Raw genomic sequence first — 22820 nt, 5'->3', positions numbered from 1 at the left:
GAATCTGTGTAGCATCAAGCAAACCAACTGCCAGTCATAGCCACAAAATGCAATCCAAACGGCTATGAAATAGCAGCACCGTAACTGAAAGCTTTTGAACAGATGGAATACTTCATAAAATTATATCCATCAAAAAGACACGTTTTTTTTTATTATTTTTTTTTTCATAGCTTGTGTTAAAACACTGCTTGATACATGTATTTAAATTATATCTAGACAGACTGGACATATAATCAAGTTTATAAATTCGCTGAAAGACTGAATGGCCAAGGTTTTAAAGTTTTAAGACCAGTCTAAGACTGTAAATATGCTTTTTGTAAATCTTAAAATAACCAATCAGATACTGTAAATTTCAGACTGGTCTCCAAACTCGTTTTACAACCTTGAAACCTGGGTATTATTTTGGTGTTTATTAAGTTAATAAGTCAATTAATAAAGAGACTTAATGAAAGCATGCCATCTTTGATAAAAGCACCGTAACCAATTATTTTTTCTGTGTAATATGGGAATACCTGTTAAACACTCACCAATTACCATAATCACCACAAAGTTTAGCGAGAAGTAGTCCTGTACAACATAATGTTCATTCAAAATATATTACGCAAATACAACTACTTTACAGTCTTACCTTAGTGATCACCTGCATTAAGCAGCCACTTGCCTTATGCAGCCAGTAAGATTAACTTCCCAAATAGAGACTTTATATTTCAACTTGTCTTAAGAAGACTCTTTGTGTCACTTCTTTGGCTGGCTACTTAATACAGGTTTGAATGTTAACTATTTTCTATTCAGAGGCATTCAAGTGAATAAACGCTAATCTAAAACTACAACATTCTTCTTCAGAAAAAAAAAATGAATCCATTATCTTTAAAAATATCAACCAGAAGGTTAAATGCAAATTAAGATTTAAAAAAAAATTTAAATCAATGTCCTACAGTCAACATTTCTTGATATAGTTACAAACTACTTGTGGTGTTCTTCATGCAACATCACATTACTCTAACTGTCCTGTTCCTAAATATTTAAATACAGTCAAACCTGTCTACAAAGACATGCTTGAAAGAGTTAGAAAGTGGCTGTTTTTTGCAGGTGGTCTGTATTTTAAAGTTAAAATACACAGGTGGTCTTTTAACACAGGTTTTACTGTACTTTCAATGCAGAATTTCTCTAATATACTGAACTGTAAATCTACATAATCACAGTTTTGTTTAATTACTGTAGAACATGCTGGCATTTTTTGTGATCATTTCTTTAACCCTTAGCCAGCTGGCGACAAGTGATTCTGCCTTTGCGACCAGTGCAGACCAAGATCAGCCTGCACATGCGTGCAGTCTGATCATGGTCTGCACTGTTCGCCATTCAGTCAGTATCTTTTTCAGTAAGCACCCCTATTAACAGTTAATGGCACTGTCCAAACTGAAAGACAGGCAAGTTCATTATAGAAATTTAGCAGGGTAAGGGTTAAAACTTTTTTTTTTTGGAAGATATTAATGCTTGATACTAAACAGTTGATGTTTCTGATGTGAGTAAACAATACCAAATATGGATGAATTAAAACAATAAATTTTACAACACTAAACATTTCTACATGTTTCCAACACCTTTAAAGGACCACAGATGAAACAAACTTACTTCCTATGCTGTCGTTCCCTATTCTTCTGTATAATTCTTTTTTCCGTTTCCTGTAAACGTGATCTATATTGGTTTGCCGATGTCACGTCACCTCTCAGTTCCAGTTCTTGTATACGAGTTGTGAGGTCATCTTTGCAATCTCTCAAATCTTCAAGATCCGAGTAGATCTCGCTATCTTCCTCTTCCTGTATCATAAAGGGAGATAACTTTACAGCAGACGTTACAACTGTTTCTTTGACTTTGTTTATACAACAATTTTCAACACAATTTCATTTATATATCAGGGACCATTTAACCATAAAACATGTTCACCGACTCAATGCTTGCAATGAATTTTTCTCCAGAAACAACAGACAACTTCCCTACCCACCCCCCACCTCCACGCCCTATGAATCAGCGGTGAAGGATGAATTTTTAAATGTTTAGTGACGTGGGTAATTTCATGAGGAAAGACTACCATATACTTGATTACTGATGTGAACAGATGAAAACTGCAATAGGGTTTATTTCAAACACAACACAAACTCTACTGTATTAAGGTAGTTGATCTAAAATGACAATTGGCAAATTATGTATCCTGTATGCAATTTTTAGTAATCTCCATTTTTTTTTTTTTAATGGAAAGCCGTGTTCACATTGAGTAACCTTTACCACCAAATACTGTAAAAACACATATTTTTGCCAGGTAAAAATTTCTTGCAATTTTGAGTATGTTCGCGAGGTTTAATGATCACAAAATTGTTGGTATCCTACTTTAATCTGAATTATACTAATGGTAAATATTTATGCGAAGATTAATTTTTGCGAGATGAAGGGCCTCAGGAATATAGCAAAAATTAAACCCTCGCGAAAATTTCTGCTTTTACTGTAATGCTAAATTTCCTAACAGGAATGTCATCATATAGAATATAGAAATTGCCAAGTGTTATTATGGGTACACAACCTTAATTAATTTAAAAAATAAATCGATTTTATAAGTACAACAATACACACACTCTTTGTCGTTTTTTAATTAAAAAATATGATAAAAAAATCTCTGCTATATTCATTTTTAGTGCTATTATGATTTTCAGAATTCAGACTTTAAGTGGAGAAGAAAAAATTATGTAAGTTATGAATAATGTATCAGGTACAGAAATGTACAAATTTCACAGACCTTGGGATTTCTCATGTCTATATATATAAGCAAGGAAGATAACTCTAATGGCTCACTGTATTCATTTTTTAATGGCACACTTCTGTAACCTGTAAAATAAAAGGATCATGTTTTATATTCTTGTTATCTGGACATGTTATAACACCTCGAACATTCTGTTAAAGAAACATGAAAACTAAATCATACTACACTATTTGAGCTGCACCATGAGAGAACCAACATAGTGCATTTGCGACCAGCATGGATCCAGACCATATCTGCCTAAGTTTAGAGAAATAGTTTCTGAGAAAGTTCAATTACATCACAAAGTTTAGAGAAATAGTTTCTGAGAAAGTTCAATTACATCACAAAGTTTAGAGAAATAGTTTCTGAGAAAGTTCAATTACATCACAAAGTTTAGAGCATCACAAAGTTTAGAGAAATAGTTTCTGTGAAAGTTCAATTACATCACAAAGTTTAGAGAAATAGTTTCTGAGAAAGTTCAATTACATCACAAAGTTTAGAGAAATAGTTTCTGAGAAAGTTCAATTACATCACAAAGTTTAGAGAAATAGTTTCTGAGAAAGTTCAATTACATCACAAAGTTTAGAGAAATAGTTTCTGAGAAAGTTCAATTACATCACAAAGTTTAGAGAAATAGTTTCTGAGAAAGTTCAATTACATCATATTACAATGCTTTTTGTCAAAATCATTTCAGTTCAAACAAAATCACAGTGAAAGTATTTGATAATGCTTACTTAGAATAATATTAATACAGCCACAACATACATATTTCTATACTGCTTCTAAACTGAGACAGATGCCTAGTCCACATATTTGAGCAGCTGATTGATTCTCTCATAGCACAATCTTGAAATTGACCAATGGCAATAGTCTGATCTTCAATTTTTTTTTTTAAACCTTGAACCTGATAAAAAGTACTGTTATATGACTTAAGATGTAGCATACCCATTCTAACAGGGCTTAAATATCAAGGGCTCCTTGTGTCTCATGGTTAAATTCCAACACATCTGAACTCTGGATAAACCTTGCTTCTTCAATGAAAACACTGTAAACAAATATATCCGTATATTTACCTGGCCTAAGGCATTTGACGGGATATGTAGCTTGACCAAGAAAGTTCGAGTCTCCAAACACATCTTCGTTCTGGACAACAAATCTGATGAGAGCAATATCTGGACAGACAATGTCGAAGTCAGTTGTGCATCGGCTCCACACTGGGTTCAAACCATTATCAGCTGAAAATCAACAGGACATAAAATATGAAGCAAGTTAATTTCAACGACCTCACATTTTCATATTCTTAATGTTGGATTCTAAATCACACGGGCAGTTTGAATCATATGAAAACTTCAGTGAATGGCAGGAATAAGATCCAAAGTAACCCTCTGGGCATTATTTCAGCAGGATAAGGGCACCTGGCTAGAATCCCAAATATTTCCACCATCCTCAACCTGAAAGAACTCTACATACCAAGCCAGGTTCAAGGCCCACAGCAGTGAGGGACCAGAGAATTGAAGCCCCTGAACTTAACCACTTGGCAACAAAATACTTCTATTCTGACACTGCTAACAACTTTGGTCTTTATAAAAGAAAAGAGAAATACAATATCAAAAGGAGACAGTAAATACAGTTGAAACTCGGTATCTCAAATTCAAGGGGATAGAGCGTTTTTCTTCGAGATAATCGAAATTCTATTTGAAATGATATTGTGTGCACGTGTTTTTGGGACAGGACTTGAAAATGTCTTAGAGATAGCAATAATTTTGAGATAAGTGAGTTCGAGATATTGTGTTTAAACTGTATTTATCCTTGAAGCAATCTCTCTTTGTAAGACAGACCGGACAACAGTCAAAACAGAAGCCTAAGGCAGGTACAGCTTTGTCTTGACAAACATCATTTTAATAGGACTTAGTTTCCTTAATTTAACTGATATGGAAAGTGACCTCAACATCAGGTCTTGACAATACAATAAGTCAGATTTAATTTTCTTACAGTGCAGGGGTTTCATAAATTATTGCAGAAAATTGAAGCTGCAAGGATGAGAGGTGTCTGCGCCTCCTCCCATTTAGAACTTTATTTGCCACTAGAAAAGTGGCCAGGGCCAAGTTGTTCGAAACTTTAACAGGCTGTTAAATTAAGCGCCTGTTAAACTTTGATTCAAAATACTAGTCTTGGTGGGGAATACTAGTATGATCATTTCATTTTACTGTTAAGACGTTTCAGTGTTCATAATGCTTAACTCATACATTTGTTTTTCTAAGTTTTCTAAAATGTTGAAATATAACTTTAAAAGTTAATCAACCGTTAGCTTAGTCATTTGTTAAAGTTTCGAACAACTGGGTCCAGGGCTTTAGACCACTATAACAGGGGAAGATAAATCCCCAACCCTTAACCCGCTAAATTTCTATATTGAATTTGTCCATCTTCCAAACTGGGCAGTACCATTAACTGTTAAAAGGGGTGCTTACCAAAAAGATACTGACTTTACAGCGAAGATCATGATCAGACTGCATAGATGTGCAGGCTGATCATGATCTACATTGGTCGCAAAGGCAGAACCAATTGTGTCCAGCGTGGTAAACGTTAAAGAAACCCGAGCAGTGTATATAATGCTCACTACCAAGTACATTAAAATAAACTGAATGTCACTTACCTACGGTAACAGTTTTTATCATTGCTATTATTACAGTCAAAGCCAACAATGTCACTTACCTACGGTAACAGTTTTATATTTGCTATTATCACAGTCAAGGCCAACAATGTTACTTACCTACGATAACAGTTTTATATTTGCTATTATCACAGTCAAGGCCAACAATTTCAATCTCTACAAAAGGACTAACCAGTCCACGTTTTGACTTCCTTAAATGTCTAGCTCCTATAACCTGCAATTAAAAAGGTATTCTTGCTTGCTTAAAAGTAGTGATATGCTGATAATAGGCAACAACTGAATTCAATATTCACGACTGCAATCACTTCCATTTTCAAAAACCAATTCATTATTTGGCACCACCTCTTTCTGGAATTTAGGGTTCTTGGTGGCAATTAAACAAGGTATTTAAACCAGTTACAGTCTTTCTACGTATTCCTATTTATTTCACATGCTTAAGTTGAACGTCTACAAATTCATATTCCCGCAAAATAGCTGTTTTGTCAGAAACCATGGAATTTTATGCCCCTAAGATTTTACAGTAGTCTCTATTAACTGTTACAGAGATTGGTGTTTAAATGATCTAGTCCTTCTGCTTATTTTTATAAAGATCTGGTTTTCTACTTACTGATACAGAGATAGTTAAAGGATCTACTCGTAAAGACTTCTTATCAAATGGGGAAAAGTCCTCTGCCCTCATACAGTCCGGCTGTAAAACGAATCCACACCTGCAATGATAAAATAAACACAGCACTGTACGTTGAGTGGTTGTGTATCTTCTTCAACATCTTTTCAGTCATATTAACCACAGTGTCTACTTGTAGCAGTGAGCACAATGCCCAACTTTATATTGCTGCCTTACTCAAAATTAAGGCCACAGACACATGAACTGGTATCATACATCCAGTCATATCATACAGAAACTGGGCTGACCAGGCATAGACCTGTCCTCTTAATGTTTAGCGCCATGAGCCGAAGCTACTAGAACCATTTTTCATGTCTTTGGTATCATGCAGCCAGGTTTCAAACCCACCAGCTCCTGCACTCAAAGAGGGTGCCCTACCACTAGGCTACCAAGGCCATAAGTTTGATCTACAAGCATCTGCCTGTAGACATCAGATTCAAACAGGTCTTGTCATTTTCTTGCAAAGATCATTATTTTGTTTTATTTGGGTTTAACGCCGTTTTTCAACAGTATTTCAGTTATGTAATGGCGGGCAGTGAACCTAACCAGTGTTCCTGGATTCTGTACCAGTACAAACCTGTTCTCCATAAGTAACTGCCAACTTCCCCACATGAATCAGAGGTGGAGGACAAATGATTTCAGACACAATGTCTTTTATCAAATCGTCACGGAGAACATACGGCCCCCGGAGGATCAAACTCACGTCCCTGCGATCTGTAGATCGGCACTCTCCCTGTTGAGCTAAGCGGGTGGGTTGCAAAGATCAAAGTTAGGTTACATGGCAACCATTATATAACTTCTGAAACAACTAAATCTCATCAAATGTAAGTATGTACCTCAGTCAGGTTTTCATAATATGAGACTATGGGGAAATCCCAATAATACTGTCATTGTTATATACAGAAAAAAATCAAAAGTGCAGATCTTCTCACAGTTGTAAATTTACATAATAATTGTCTTTCCCTTGGTGAAATAAAATATATCTGCCTGTCTGTTCACTTTTTGAGATATTTCACCATGAGTAAAGTTTGTTAGTTTGTTTTGAGTTTAGTGCCCCTTTTCAACAATATTTCAGTTATCAATGGCCAGCAATTAACCTATTGTAAGCTGATTTCATGGAGTCTGTATTAGCACTTATCTGTTCTCAACAAGAAACTGCTAACTTCCCCACATGAGTCAGAAGCATAGGACGAATGATTTCAGACACAATGTCTTCTATCAGTCATCATGGAGAAAATATGCCTCGCAAGGTGATTGAACTCATGACCCGTGACCTGCAGATCTTTGCTCTCCAGGCAGACCCAAGATTAAATGGTTTAGCCAATCTTAAACTGATTTTATGGGCAAATTTAAATTTTCACGAGTCAAAATTTGTATTCATACAAAAATGTTGTCAGTTTTATAAAGTAACATGAAGTTTGTCATGAATGCTGGATCTGGGCTAAATTATATTTACAACCAATTATTTACTCTTTAATGAAGTTACCATTAACTACAAAATCTGGTTCTAATATAAGATCAATATAAGACAATCTATTATTAACAAGAGGGCCATGATGGCCCTATATCGCTCACCTGTTATCATTGCACTTGAGGACAAGAAGGTCCTCAGAAATATATCTGTCCAAAGGACAGGAACAACAAAGGAAAGAAATTTAACCAAAAAGAAAAAAAATTCTAACAAGGTACAGATATGTCAAAATACACCTAAAAATTGATGGTACCATCCATGTTGTACCACAGAAAAGTGGTCTCGGTTTTTCCCTACGGCCAATATTAAAAAAGTTACTAAAAATAAGCTATTTATAGTAACGTAAAAGGGAAGTAATTAAAAAGAAAATTATTGTAAGTGAACAAAAGAAGGATCTGCCAAATAAATCTGTTGATATAAATGAAATTTCAGATCAGTATCTTCATTAGTTACGGAGATATACCCATTTTAATTTGAAATAAAGGGAGGTAATTTGACATAAAATCAGTCCATAGTTATCTACCCTGATTGGCTCAGTGCAACTAATGACAATAATGAAATTTCAAATAAGTGCTATAAGTACTTACTGATATAAATCCATTTTGATTACAATCAGGGGAGGTAATCAGATACAAAATAACTCTGGAACCTACGACTGAATCTGATTTGCCATGGAATCCAAGATTTATTATTGTTGAAGATATTTTGGAAGTTTGTATCAAATAAAACCATAAATGAAGTCTCTATATGGCTGCGAAAGCCAAAATAGCCAATTTTGGACCTTTAAGGGGCCATAACTCTAGAACCCATGATGGAATCTGGCCAGTTCAAAAAAGGAACCAAGATCTTGTGGTGATACAAGTTGTGTGCAAGTTTGGTTAAAATCAAATCATAAATGAAGCTGCTATTGTGCAGACAAGGTCAAAATAGCTAATTTTGGCCCTTTCAGGGGTCATAACTCTGGAACCCATTAAGGGATCTGGCCGGTTCAATAAAGGAACTGAGATCTTATGGCAACAGAAGTTTTGTGCAAGTTTGATTAAATTCAAATCATAAATGAAGCTGCTATTGTGCAGACAAGGTCAAAATAGCTAATTCTGGCCCTTTCAGGGGCCGTAACTCCGGTACCCATAACGGAATCTAGCCAGTTCAAAAAAGGAACAAAGATCTTATAGTGATACAAGTTATGTGCAAGTTTGGTTAAAATAAAATCATAAATGAAGCTGCTATTGTGCAGACAAGGTCAAAATAGCTAATTCTGGCCCTTTCAGGGGCCATAACGCTGGAGCCCATAATGGAATCTGGCCAGTTCAAGAAATGGAACCAAGATCTTATGGTGATACAAGTTGTGTGCCAGTTTGGTAAAAATCAAATTAAAAATAAAGCTGCTATTGTGCAGACAAGGTCAAAATAGCTGATTTTGGCCCTTTCAGGGGCCATAACTCTGGAACCCATAGTGGGATCTGGCCAGTTCAAGAAAGGAACCGAGATCTTATGGTGATACAAGTTGTGTGCAAGTTTGGTTAAAATAAAATCATAAATGAAACCACTATCGTGCAGACAAGAAATTGTTGACGGACGGACGCACGCACGCACGGACGGACGGACTGACGACGGACGACGGACGAAGGGTGATCACAAAAGCTCACCTTGTCACTATGTGACAGGTGAGCTAAAAAGTCAATATAAGGAACAGCCTATGTAGAAGCCACTTACATTCCATTTTGTAGGAAACGACCTTGGTTGAGTTGCATGGACCTGTCTGGAGTCTGGTAGTTCAGTGCACACAGCTGGCTACCACAGTTCCACATTGGTATTGGGTTATAATTTGTAGAGTCTATACGTGAACCTTTTGGGTATACTCGACTTAACTGACGTCGATTATATGTAAAAAGTGTTAAGGAATCAATTTAAAAAAAAATAATATCAAAACAAAGTATAATGGAGTATCAAGACAAAATTCAATGCCTTTTTTATAGCCTGTAGTGGTTTCTCCTACAGTACATTTCTAACCACAAAGGAGTTTGAATGCTCTACATTTTGTTCATCAAATACCCTATACACTTAAACCCCACATCTACCAATGCACTTAACCAAATAATCAATTGATTATATACACAATATTTAGAGCTCTGAGAAGCTTTTTTTTTGTTTAGATTCTGTTTGGTTTAACACCACTATAATGTAATTGTATGTCAAATAGTGTATATATTAAAGGATATGCAAGAAATGACTTTGCTTTTGACTTTGTGCACATATTTTCAGCTTTGGTTTCTTGAAACGAGGACATCTCATTGTAAGTTCCTGCCCCTGGAAGATAATAGACAGAAATATTTACCATGTGTTACATTTATGTTTATCAATGTTTTTCCAGTCCATTGTTAATAATATCACAAACAGATGACTTCAGGCAATGATAAACTCTTATTAGCTGGCCCCTGATTACCAGCAACCCTGATAATCAGTGTGTAGAGTAGATCAGAGAAATATTTCTAGCTTTTCACTGCATCCTTGCACTGCATATATTTTTACTACATTCAAATACAGATGTTAGATGTTGTCCCCACGCTCGACTTTCCATTCTTTATACATCAGGCATTGTTATAATTATAACATGGTATGACTGCCAAAAAAGTATGTTTGCCATTCAAGACCCTTATAAAAACACCACTGTACATATGAATAACAGTTAAATGAAAAAGCTTGAAAAGAAATATTTCTGAATTTCAACATGCTACAAAACTATATCATTGTAAAGTAGTCATAAATGCCCTAAATTGAACTGCACAGTATCACAGTAAACAATACATTTATCAGCTTCTTATAGTATTACTTACCTTCTAATTTGAATTGTATAGCTATACAGTTGACATAACTATTAAGCACTACTTACATGTCTGCTACTTCCATATTACTTCGTTCTAAGAACATACGAATTCAACAGCTATACAGCAGACATAACTTTACAGCATTACTTATGTTCTAAGTTGAATTCAACAGCTATACAGTAGACATAACTTTACAGCATTACTTACGTTCTAAGTTGAATTCAACAGCTATACAGTAGACATAAATTTACAGCATTACTTACGTTCTAAGTTGAATTCAACAGCTATACAGTAGACATAACTTTACAGCATTACTTACGTTCTAAGTTGAATTCAACAGCTATACAGTAGACATAAATTTACAGCATTATTTACGTTCTAAGTTGAATTCAACAGGTATATAGTAGACATAAATTCACAGCATTACATTCTTAGTTGAATTCAACAGCTATCCAGTAGACATAAATTTACAGCATTACTTACGTTCTAAGTTGAATTCAACAGCTATACAATAGACATAAATTCACAGCATTACTTAGTTCTAAGTTGAATTCAACAGCTATACAGTAGACATAAATTTACAGCATTACTTACATTCTAAGTTGAATTCAACAGGTATATAGTAGACATAAATTCACAGCATTACATAACTTTACAACATTACTTACATTCTAAGTTGAATTCAACAGCTATACAGTAGACATAAATTCACAGCATTACTTACATTCTAAGTTGAATTCAACAGGTATATAGTAGACATAAATTCACAGCATTACTTACATTCTTAGTTGAATTCAACAGCTATACAGTAGACATAAATTTACAGCATTACATAACTTTACAACATTACTTACGTTCTAAGTTGAATTCAACAGCTATACAGAAGACATAAATTTACAGCATTACTTATGTTCTAAGTTGAACTGTACAGCTATACAGTAGACATAACTTTACAGCATTACTTACGTTCTAAGTTGAATTTACAGCTATACAGTAGACATAACTTCACAGCATTACTTACATTCTAAGTTGAATTGTACAGCTATACAGCAGACATAACTTCACAGCATTACTTACATTCTAAGTTGATTTGTACAGCTATACAGCAGACATAACTTTACAGCATTACTTACCTTCTAAGTTGAATTGTACAGCTATACAGCAGACATAACTTTACAGCATTACTTACGTTCTAAGTTGAAATGTACAGCTATACAGTAGACATAACTTTACAGCATTACTTTATGTTCTAAGTTACCGTACAGCTATACAGCAGACATAACTCTACAGCATTACTTACGTTCTAAGTTGAAATGTACAGCTATACAGTAGACATAACTTTACAGCATTACTTATGTTCTAAGTTGAAATGTACAGCTATACAGCAGACATAACTTTACAGCATTACTTATGTTCTAAGTTGAAATGTACAGCTATACAGTAGACATAACTTTACAGCATTACTTTATGTTCTAAGTTACCGTACAGCTATACAGCAGACATTACAGCATTACTTACGTTCTAAGTTGAAATGTACAGCTATACAGTAGACATAATTTTACAGCATTACTTATGTTCTAAGTTGAAATGTACAGCTATACAGCAGACATAACTTTACAGCATTACTTATGTTCTAAGTTGAAATGTACAGCTATACAGTAGACATAACTTTACAGCATTACTTTATGTTCTAAGTTACCGTACAGCTATACAGCAGACATTACAGCATTACTTACGTTCTAAGTTGAAATGTACAGCTATACAGCAGACATAACTTTACAGCATTACTTACGTTCTAAGTTGAACTGTACAGCTATACAGTAGACATAACTTTACAGCATTACTTAATGTTCTAAGTTACCTTACAGCTATACAGCAGACATAACTTTACAGCATTACTTTATGTTCTAAGTTACCGTACAGCTATACAGCAGACATAACTTTACAGCATTACTTACGTTCTAAGTTGAACTGTACAGCTATACAGCAGACATAACTTTACAGCATTACTTACGTTCTAAGTTGAAATGTACAGCTATACAATAGACATAACTTTACAGCATTACTTATGTTCTAAGTTGAACTGTTTCGGCTATAAAGTAGACATAACTTTACAGGTTTACTTACATTCTAAACTGAACTGTACAACTATACAGTAGACATAACTTTACAGCATTACTTATGTTCTAAGTTGAAATGTACAGCTATACAGTAGACATAACTTTACAGCATTACTTACGTTCTAAGTTGAATTTACAGCTATACAGTAGACATAACTTCACAGCATTACTTACATTCTAAGTTGAATTGTACAGCTATACAGCAGACATAACTTCACAGCATTACTTACATTCTAAGTTGATTTGTACAGCTATACAGCAGACATAACTTTACAGCATTACTTACCTTCTGAGTTGAATTGTACAGCTATACAGCAGACATAACTTTACAGCATTACTTACGTTCTAAGTTGAAATGTACAGCTATACAGTAGACATAACTTTACAGCATTACTTTATGTTCTAAGTTACCGTACAGCTATACAGCAGACATAACTCTACAGCATTACAGTAGACATAACTTTACAGCATTACTTATGTTCTAAGTTGAAATGTACAGCTATACAGCAGACATAACTTTACAGCATTACTTATGTTCTAAGTTGAAATGTACAGCTATACAGCAGACATAACTTTACAGCATTACTTTATGTTCTAAGTTACCGTACAGCTATACAGCAGACATTACAGCATTACTTACGTTCTAAGTTGAAATGTACAGCTATACAGCAGACATAACTTTACAGCATTACTTACGTTCTAAGTTGAAATGTACAGCTATACAGTAGACATAACTTTACAGCATTACTTATTTCTAAGTTGAAATGTACAGCTATACAGCAGACATAACTTTACAGCATTACTTATGTTCTAAGTTGAAATGTACAGCTATACAGTAGACATAACTTTACAGCATTACTTTATGTTCTAAGTTACCGTACAGCTATACAGCAGACATTACAGCATTACTTACGTTCTAAGTTGAAATGTACAGCTATACAGCAGACATAACTTTACAGCAATACTTACGTTCTAAGTTGAACTGTACAGCTATACAGTAGACATAACTTTACAGCATTACTTAATGTTCTAAGTTACCTTACAGCTATACAGCAGACATAACTTTACAGCATTACTTTATGTTCTAAGTTACCGTACAGCTATACAGTAGACATAACTTTACAGCATTACTTATGTTCTAAGTTGAAATGTACAGCTATACAGCAGACATAACTTTACAGCATTACTTATGTTCTAAGTTGAAATGTACAGCTATACAATAGACATAACTTTACAGCATTACTTATGTTCTAAGTTGAACTGTTTCGGCTATAAAGTAGACATAACTTTACAGATTTACTTACATTCTAAACTGAACTGTACAACTTGACATAACTGTTATACAAGATTACTTACGTTCTAAGTTGAACTGTACAGCTATACAGTAGACAATGAGGTCTGAGAATTCTTGAGCTATTTGATTCCTTCTCTCTAGTTGCTTCATGTTCTGTTGCTGTAAAATAAGAGGAAAACAGAATAATTCACTTTAAAAATGTTATTTTTATTTTTCTTAGCATTTGAATAAATTATGACTTGATTCAATGTTTTAACATCTTTTATCCTACTAAAAAAAGATCTTCTGCTATTATAAAGTGTCAGATCCTACTGTTTCAGTGTCAAATTTACAGTAAAATCAAGAATGCCCAACATTTAATTTTGCCATATCTAAGTTTCTAGCAAGTGTGGTGTTCAATAAATACCTTGAAAAAAAAGCCCTATTTCTGCTCATATCATTAAAATTTAGTGAAACTGTTATATAATGTTGATAAAGGAATGGCAGTGAAGCTGCATTAGTAATGATAAATAAATAATGTTTATGTTTTGAAAAATGTGATTTAAGTATTCACATTCTATATGCCTTTATCTATCAGAATTAAATATTTTAGAGTGTTTTTCGAGATATTTTTCTAACACCCCTTGTACACTTATAGTACTGAAATTTTGCTGAACTATCTGTTGCAATTGGAGATAAACTTGTGCAAAGTTTTGTTACAATATGTACTTAATCAACAATATCCATACTAAAATCTGAAATGTTTCAAACTTGAGATTTTCATGGATACAGGCCCTGTTGAATGCCATAGGCAGCTGTATTTTGAGGGAGCAAAAACTACTGAACTAAAGTTTTACAGCAAATGAAGGACATCTGAAGAAAAGTTATCTTTTTTCATTGTCTTTTATATTTCATTAGCATCATGTTCCAAATAAGTTAAACTGTAATATCTATTACAAACAGAAAGAGTGAAGAAACATATTAAGGTAAAATACTTTTCTAGACATCCTTTACTGTTTTTTATCATAAATGTGGTGTATAAACTTTCACATATCAACAAATGAAATGCACCCTGTTATAGCACTTAAACATTGTGGTCACTCTGAACATTAAGATTTAAAAAAATATAGAAACTTTTCAGAATTTATAGAAATTAGAAATTTTTCAAAATAAGTATTTTACACAACAGTGTTTCGGTGGAACCAACACTGCCATAATGCTGCTTGAACACAGCTATCTTTGATACTGAAGTGCTTAGTTTGGGGTCATCACTGGCAGGCTTCACTCCTTGGTCTGTTTGTTAGATGCTATCAGTCCTCAATAAAATCACCAATGCAAGTGGTCCCTGATATTGCAGTTCCGAGATATATATCATAGCTGGCTGTATCAGTGTCAAGGGTGAAAGATCAAAAAAAATTATCTGGGTTGAGTGGCATAACCCTCTATCTAAATCTCAATACACTTGTAACACATATATCCTAACTTCACCCCACTGACTGGTGTTTAAACAGATTAACCCTTACCATGCTGGACACGATTGGCTCTGCCTTTGCAACCAGTGTAGATCATGATCAGCCTGCACATATTTGCAGTCTGATCATGACCTGCATGGTTCGCCAAACAGTCAGAATCTTTTTGGTAAGCACCCCTTTTAACAGTTAATGGTACTGTCCAAATTGGAAGATGGACAAGTTCATTACAGAAATTTAGCAGGGTAAGGATTAGAATTGTTACAATACTGGCTGTATCAGTGCTGAGGGCGAAAGGGTGCTCAGGAAAAAAGATCATACAAATATCAGTGCTGAGAAGAACAGATTTCAACCTGACATTCAATCCCAATGTAACACATATTACACAGATTCCTTCTAACCTTACTACACTAGATAGTCATAACCGTCCCTTACTGACTATCAACATCATACTTAAAATACTGGTGTAATTTACAAAACTAACAAACTTTAGCAAACCTTGGTGAGATATCTAATCATACTATCTGACACAGAGTTGTACAAAACTGTCCCAAAATGATTCAAATGTTTGTGAAAAATCAGTGGTTAGTGTATTGAAAAAGAACTTCAAAGTGTGTGTTTAAACAACATTCATTTAGACTTCTAAGACTAAGTCCTTCAACCTCTAAATGAAGCTATAACAACATTTATCCACATAAATTTTGGACAAAAGCTCTAGACTTATATACGAAACAAAATTACAGGAATTCTCATAAAAATAGGGAGGACAAGTTTATATTATCCTTGTCTGAATTACAAATTCTATTCAAGAGCAGTGCCATTTCCTCGTTATCACATTTGATATACTCTTTCTTCGTCTTAATCCCAGGTAACAGTAACTGCCAAATTATCACCTTATATCTATACCTCTCAAATAATAATTTTTCGATATAACATGTAGGTAACCAGGTATACTAATCATGCATAGAGAGAAATGGGAAGAAAACAAATTTACCAATCACACCCTCAAAGTAAGGAAAATTATGTAATTGTTTCAACTGTTAGTTTCAACTTTCAAAGAAAATCCATCACATAGCTCCATGCCTTTCCCAAAAGTACCCAATAGCATTGTGATACCTGTCTAACCAAACTTGAAAGTGAGTATCTGCGAGAACAGTGTTTTGATACCATTTGTCTTAAAGATTTCCTGGTTGCACCAAGATCATTCAGATCATGGTATCTCGGCTGCTGTTTTCAATATACAGTAGAAACAAATTCAGGTTTTTTACATACAGTAAACTCAATGCTTAATACTTACATTTTTTTCTATTGAAAATTATGATGTTCATTTTGTATTAACTATAAAAGGAAAGGTGCCAAAGTTACAACAATGCCGCTTAGTGATAAAGTGCCCCTGTTTTGATGATGCCCATAACAATGTAATCAGGAAGGACATTCCTTACACGAGATCACAGTGGTTGTTTGGTGCAGAGAGAATGACTGGGTAGCAGTAAAACAAAATATGTGCTTTAAAAAAAAAAAGTTTGGGGATACAATTTAGGTCATGCTCCTCCAGGCATTGTTTCAGGTATGGGCAGGCACCCAGGTAGATACACAGACCTTCCATAAGCCAGCTGAATGGCTTCCTAACATGAAAAATTCTACAACCCAAGCGAGATTTCCAACCTATCTTGGTGAGGACCAACCTATCTTGGGGGCCAAGTGATTCAAAATCAGTAACCTGAACCACTCGACCACATGGCCACTTCAATTATGTGAAATTAATTAACAAACAGAAAAGAAATAGGAAATAAAAGAAAGGAATCTGTTTTTTTTTTTTGTTTTTTTTTGTTTTTTTTTTTGGAAGTCCAGCAAAACGATTAATAGAATATGACTGGAAAATCAACTATGAATCAATAGCACAAGTACTGGATTTGTCAATCATAATCTATCATTCATTTTTCATGAACTCTGAAAAAAATAAAATCATTTCTCAACATAATGCTCAGTTATTTAAGAAATAATAAGTTCCAAAACGTGGTTTATCGTAGAATAACCCAAGTTTTGAGTTCTTATGCGTAAGAATATATCACAAAGGCCGTAGGCCTGAGTGATATATTATTTCGCATAAGAACGAAAAACAAAGGTTATTTTACGATAAATCACACTTCGGAACTTGTTATTTCGATTCTAACACAACATACTAGTATCAAAAGTGTTAGAATAAATGGTAACTACTCTTTACGACCGTGCTACGGACCTGGATCGGGTGACGTCATTGCACGCAATTGGTATATCACAGAATAACCCGAGATAGATTTTGCTCTACATGTATGTAGGTTATTTGCTGGTTGTGTTAGAATTCTGTTTTTATCTCAAATGTTATGACATAAATCTCACTTCCCATTCACAGGAAAATATGATGTTAACCCTTAGCCTGCTGCAGGCGAATTTAACAGCCTTTGCAAACAGCTTGGAACCAGATCAGACGCCGATTAAATCGGCGTCTGATCAGGTTCCAAGCTGTTTGCTACTCTGACAATATTTCTTCCAATTTTGGAGCAAACTGAATGAACTTTACAATTTTAGCAGACGACATTTCCAGCAGAGGACAATTTATCTAGCATGCTAAAGGTTAAAAATGGACTGCAGAATAGAATAATAATATTCAAAATCAATTTGGAAATTAAGTCTCTCAGACAGGCTTTATAATCAGAAAATACAAGAGATAATATCATAAACATGTACCTATTTCCATGCAAAAAGTTTAAGGTCTTTCAAATATTCATAATTATGTTCATTATGTAGGCATATAACTGGGGAAAACAAATTAAGACAAGAACAAGAAGAGAGAAAAGACAGACTGAAGGAGCAAAAGAAGGATCAAAGAAGGACAAAGAAGGAACGATCACAAGTAAAAGTTCGTAATCTGAATCTGGTTGTACATTGTACAAATATTCTAGCTTTACCACAGGAAGTAAAATTTTATAACAGATCTTCTAGGGAGGTTTGCTACTGAATTTGTACAACATGTGTATTATTAATTTATTATCATTTAAATACTACATCATAATGAACCGCTTACATACACTAAACAGCACTGGGTATTTGTTATCAATAAATTATAATCAATGAATTTACATTACTGGTGAGTGCCTTATATCTAAGCTGAGCTGTCATTTGAATATAGTGGACGCAACTTGACCCCGATGGTTGACCTTTGTATTATAATACATAATGAGGCACAACCTATTATTGAAAAGGAGTGTACGTAAAACACAGCTGCATGAGAAAGTGGAAATATAAATGTGTGCAATTATAAATTAGGGTATTGGAAAGTTTTAACTGATCAAATGCAAGTATACATACTTTGATACTGCACTGGATACAAATATATTCCATATAAATATACATTGCTACCCTCATCACCCTTTATTTCTACAATGAAATATTCGATATGAATAATCAGCCAAAGGTCAACCATCGCGGTCAAGTTGCGACTACTATACGTCTCATTAAATGGCTTGCATTTCTTTTTATAAGACAATTAAATAAATATGTACGACTAACTGACTGGTAAAAATCAAGTTAATCCATAAAATATGTATCAATTTATAAGACATGCATTTAAAGTTTTCATAACTGTTTGAAAAAGTGATGTCTACGACATGATGTATGAAGACATAGCTTCTAGCAATTCATCTACAGCAAGATAACTCGGAGAAAGCATTCCTTCTTTTTGTAGGTTAAAACCTTTTTGTAATTTACTTACCCTTTTTCATATTTTACAAACTTCTTTTTATAATTTAATAACTTAAATCTGTAATTTACAAACTTCTGTTTGTAAGTTACAGATCATACTTTTTTCGTAATTTACAAACCCCCTTTTCCCCATAATTTACAAACCCCCTTTTCTCCATAATTAACAAACCTTTTTTCATGATTTATTAACTTTTTTTCATAATTCACAAAACTTTTTTTTTTTTTACAGACCGTTACTTTTTGTAATTTACAAGCCCACTTCTATAATTATAGATCCTTTTTTGTAATTTAGAAATCTTTTTTCGTTATTTGCAAGGACCTATTTAAAGTTTAATTAAAGTCTCTTGAATCTTGTAGAAAGTTACAGTGGAGACACAAAGTAGTAGGTAATGATTATTTAGATGATAGTACTATTACAATATTCCTCAAATCTGAGGTATAAAAATCCTTAAATTATAGTCACTTCAAATTTCAACTGCAACATCTTAAATTCAACTGCAACATTTTAAGTCATTGGCAAACAGAACGGCCAAGATGACCCTATACTGCTCACCTGGGTGTTTAGTTGCACACTGCATGACTGAAACATATCATTATTCTGAAATTTTTTTATGTAGTCGTTTAATGAAAACTGAAATGTACAGTCTGATAGTGCCAGAATCTATTTTTGACAAATGAAGTAACTTGTACCGTATTTTGGTGCCTATAGGTCGCACATTCTCTACCCATTTTGCTGCCTGAAAAAGTTCCTGCGACCTATATGACAGAACATTGCCAGCAGGTTTTTTTTCGGGCCAATTTTCTGACCGTAGCTCTCGCAAAATTACGTGCATCTGTTACGAATGAACAAAATGGATAAAAAAATATCAATATCGGCGGCTTTTCAACCAATAGCGGTTACTTTCAATGAAATATATCGTAAATAACCCATATAGACTATTAAAATTACGAATGACTTTAATTCAAAGATGTTTTTGCAGTCTGAATTACGTTTGTTTCTACTTTCGTTTTACTGGACGCCACTGACATGTACTCCGGGTTGGATAAAATCCGGACAGATCCGTCCTCCATTCCAAACATTGTTTATACTAATTCTTAGCGTATTAAAACACTTGAAAGATAATTTTTTACTTTTGATTTTTAAATAAAAGAAAAAAATCCAAAAAGAGATATTTTGTTAATCTTTTTACTCAGAAGCAAAAGAACGCGGTTAATTACATGACACGGAAAGGTGTTATAATTGCTGTGCAAACAATTCACACTTAAACTTGCATGATAACAGAATGTAAACGCAAACCGTCTGCTGCCAATTAGTGTCAAAAAGCCGCTTTTCTTTGATGTAGTCTGTTACCGATACTACTGTTGGTATGAAACGGTTGGGAACGAAAATAACACTGTCCGATTTCCACCAATCAGGTTCTGATAATAATTCAGTCCGCGGCATCAATATGGCCGCCGCCATAACTTTTTTGCCGGTAAATGTTAAATATTGCTGGGGAAAAAATCCGAAATTTAACTGCGACTAATACGCAGTTAAATTTTCCGACCATTTCCAGAGCAAAAATTAGATGCGGACTATACATTACCGCGACCTATACACACCAAAATACGGTAGCTATTTAGGTAGAGGGTCACCTATAGATTAAACTGAATTCTAAGCACTGTTTTATAACGAGAATGCTTTTAAGCTTTTCATCCTGGCTGGTATAGCAACAACCAGAATGAAACAATTTGGTAAATTTTCATACTCGGACCATTCATGTGAAATTTGGAAGAAATTTACCTAGCAATTTCAGAGAGGTCATTTTAAGCAATTGTTGAGATGTAGCAAACAATGAACAACGAACAAAGATTGATCACAAGATCTCACCTTAGCTAATGGTGGGATAAAACTTAGACAAAACAACAAGAAGAATTACCAATGTAACCTTTACACCTCTATATAAGTTAAGGGACTTACAATAATAATTTCCTAGTATTTGGTAAAAAGTGATACCTTTATAGTTATGACAATTTTTTACAACATTTCAATAATCTACCTTGCAAAAAGAACATCATTTTAAATTTTGAGATAAGAAGCAGGTCTAATTTTATCATGGTAGGTATGAGAAAGGAAAATATCTCTATTATTCTAACACAAGCAGTTATTCAGCAAATATCAACATCATTTAATATATTAACAAATTGATGAAACAACAAAATATAAAAAGAATTGAACTTCTGAATAAACTTATGGTTGTTACTAGCCAAAGACTCCTTATGTTTTTGACTGCATTTGCTCGTTTTTATTGCCTTTAAGTTTTCCCTAGATCATATTAAACACTACCATACTTTGCCACCAAAGCTGTTTGTAAACCCCCTCCTCATGATGGCCTGTCCCATTTTCTGTCCTGAGACCACTATGACCTTGATCTCTGACCTACTGACTCAAAACACAATAAAGGTTATCTGACTATAGGCAGTCATTCTATACGGTTTGTGGACTGTGGGCCAAAGCATTCTTTAGTAAATAGGCGGAAACTATTTTCAGTGTCAAGCTCATTGTGACCTTGACCTCTGACCTACTGACAGCCAAAACAATAGAGGTCATCTGAACACCTGAATCAATCATACTGTAAAGCTTGAATGCAATAGGTCAAGGCAAGCACAATCAGTTTTCAGAGTCAAGGTCACAGTGAACTTGATCTCTGACCTACTAACACCCAAAACAATAGAGGTCATATAAAAACCTGAATCAATCATACTGAAAAGCTTGAATGCATTAGGCCAAGGCAAGCACAATCAGTTTTCAGAGTCAAGGTCATAGTGATCTTGACCACTGACCTACTGACCACCCAAAACTAGAGCTATCACTAAAGGTGATGAATGTACCCCCCGCATGCACTGACACAGTACATTGCAATTTGACGCACACAAGATTGCATAATTATGTGGACTTTATGTATATAGACTGTATGTGTACAGTAAAGTAACAAAAAACAAAGTGCCATAACTATGCAGAATATTTATCTAAAAGAACGTAACATGCACCATGCACAACTAGGGTTGGCACTGATCACTTGTGTGAAGTTTCATTAAGTTGTGTGCAAGGGTTTGAAAGATTAGGCGCGCACAAGATTGCATATGCAGACTGTATGTACATAGTATGTTAACAAGAAACAAAGTCCCAAAACTCTGCAATTTTTGTTGTTGAAAGAACGTGACATGCCCGATGCACAACTAATGTTGTTACTGATCACTTGTGTGAAGTTTCATTAAACTGTGTCAAAGGGATGAGGAGAGATGGTGCGCACAAAATTGTGTCTATGTATATAGAATAGTAACAAAAAAACAAAGTCCCGTAACTCTACGGACAGACGGACAGACAACCTGAAACCAGTATACACCCCCCTTACAACTTTGTTGTCGGGGGGTACAATAATTGGGGTCATCTACTGACCACAGGCAATTATCTTATTAAGTCTTAGACAACTAAAGGCCAAAGCAATCTTATTATGTGGAAACTGTTTTCAGTATAAAGGTCACAGTGACACTGACCTATCTACTTATCACAAAAACCTAGAGGTCATCTACTGGCATCAGGCAATCATCCTGAGTCTGACAAGTTTAGGCCAATATGTTTATCCCTTATCTATCTGAAACTGATTTTCAGCTCAAGGTCACTGTGACAAAGGCCTTCTCCCTAGTAATTAATCAGACATCGAAATTCTGCTCAAGGTCACTGTGGCCTTAACCATGGAGCAACAGACCTCAAAATCAATAGGGGTCATCTGCAAATATCATCTAATTCAG

At 34.4% G+C, this 22820-nt stretch overlaps 1 protein-coding gene across 11 annotated transcripts in view; it reads right to left on the bottom strand.

The window, feature by feature from the left end:
* LOC123550511 (1-phosphatidylinositol 4,5-bisphosphate phosphodiesterase gamma-1-like) overlaps positions 1-22820 on the bottom strand; it is a 139773-nt gene that overhangs the window by 12329 nt on the left and 104624 nt on the right. For 5 of the 11 annotated variants that reach the window (XM_053545783.1, XM_053545787.1, XM_053545788.1 and 2 more), the window contains 9 exons: positions 16455-16514; positions 13902-13998; positions 9821-9907; positions 9314-9485; positions 6070-6169; positions 5562-5676; positions 3865-4026; positions 2789-2877; positions 1633-1817 (listed from right to left, as the gene is read on the bottom strand). In XM_053545783.1, coding sequence (XP_053401758.1) covers positions 1633-1817; positions 2789-2877; positions 3865-4026; positions 5562-5676; positions 6070-6169; positions 9314-9485; positions 9821-9907; positions 13902-13998; positions 16455-16514 — 1067 coding nt within the window. Of the gene's footprint in view, positions 1-512; positions 568-1632; positions 1818-2788; positions 2878-3864; positions 4027-5561; positions 5677-6069; positions 6170-9313; positions 9486-9820; positions 9908-13901; positions 13999-16454; positions 16515-22820 lie in introns of those variants that run through there. The other 6 variants (XM_053545784.1, XM_053545785.1, XM_053545791.1 and 3 more) reach the window with 4 other exon arrangements.

Source organism: Mercenaria mercenaria, chromosome 6, assembly GCF_021730395.1.
Source record: "Mercenaria mercenaria strain notata chromosome 6, MADL_Memer_1, whole genome shotgun sequence".
NCBI classification, from domain to species: Eukaryota; Metazoa; Mollusca; class Bivalvia; order Venerida; family Veneridae; genus Mercenaria; species Mercenaria mercenaria.
This window is presented reverse-complemented; position numbering and strand designations above follow the sequence as displayed.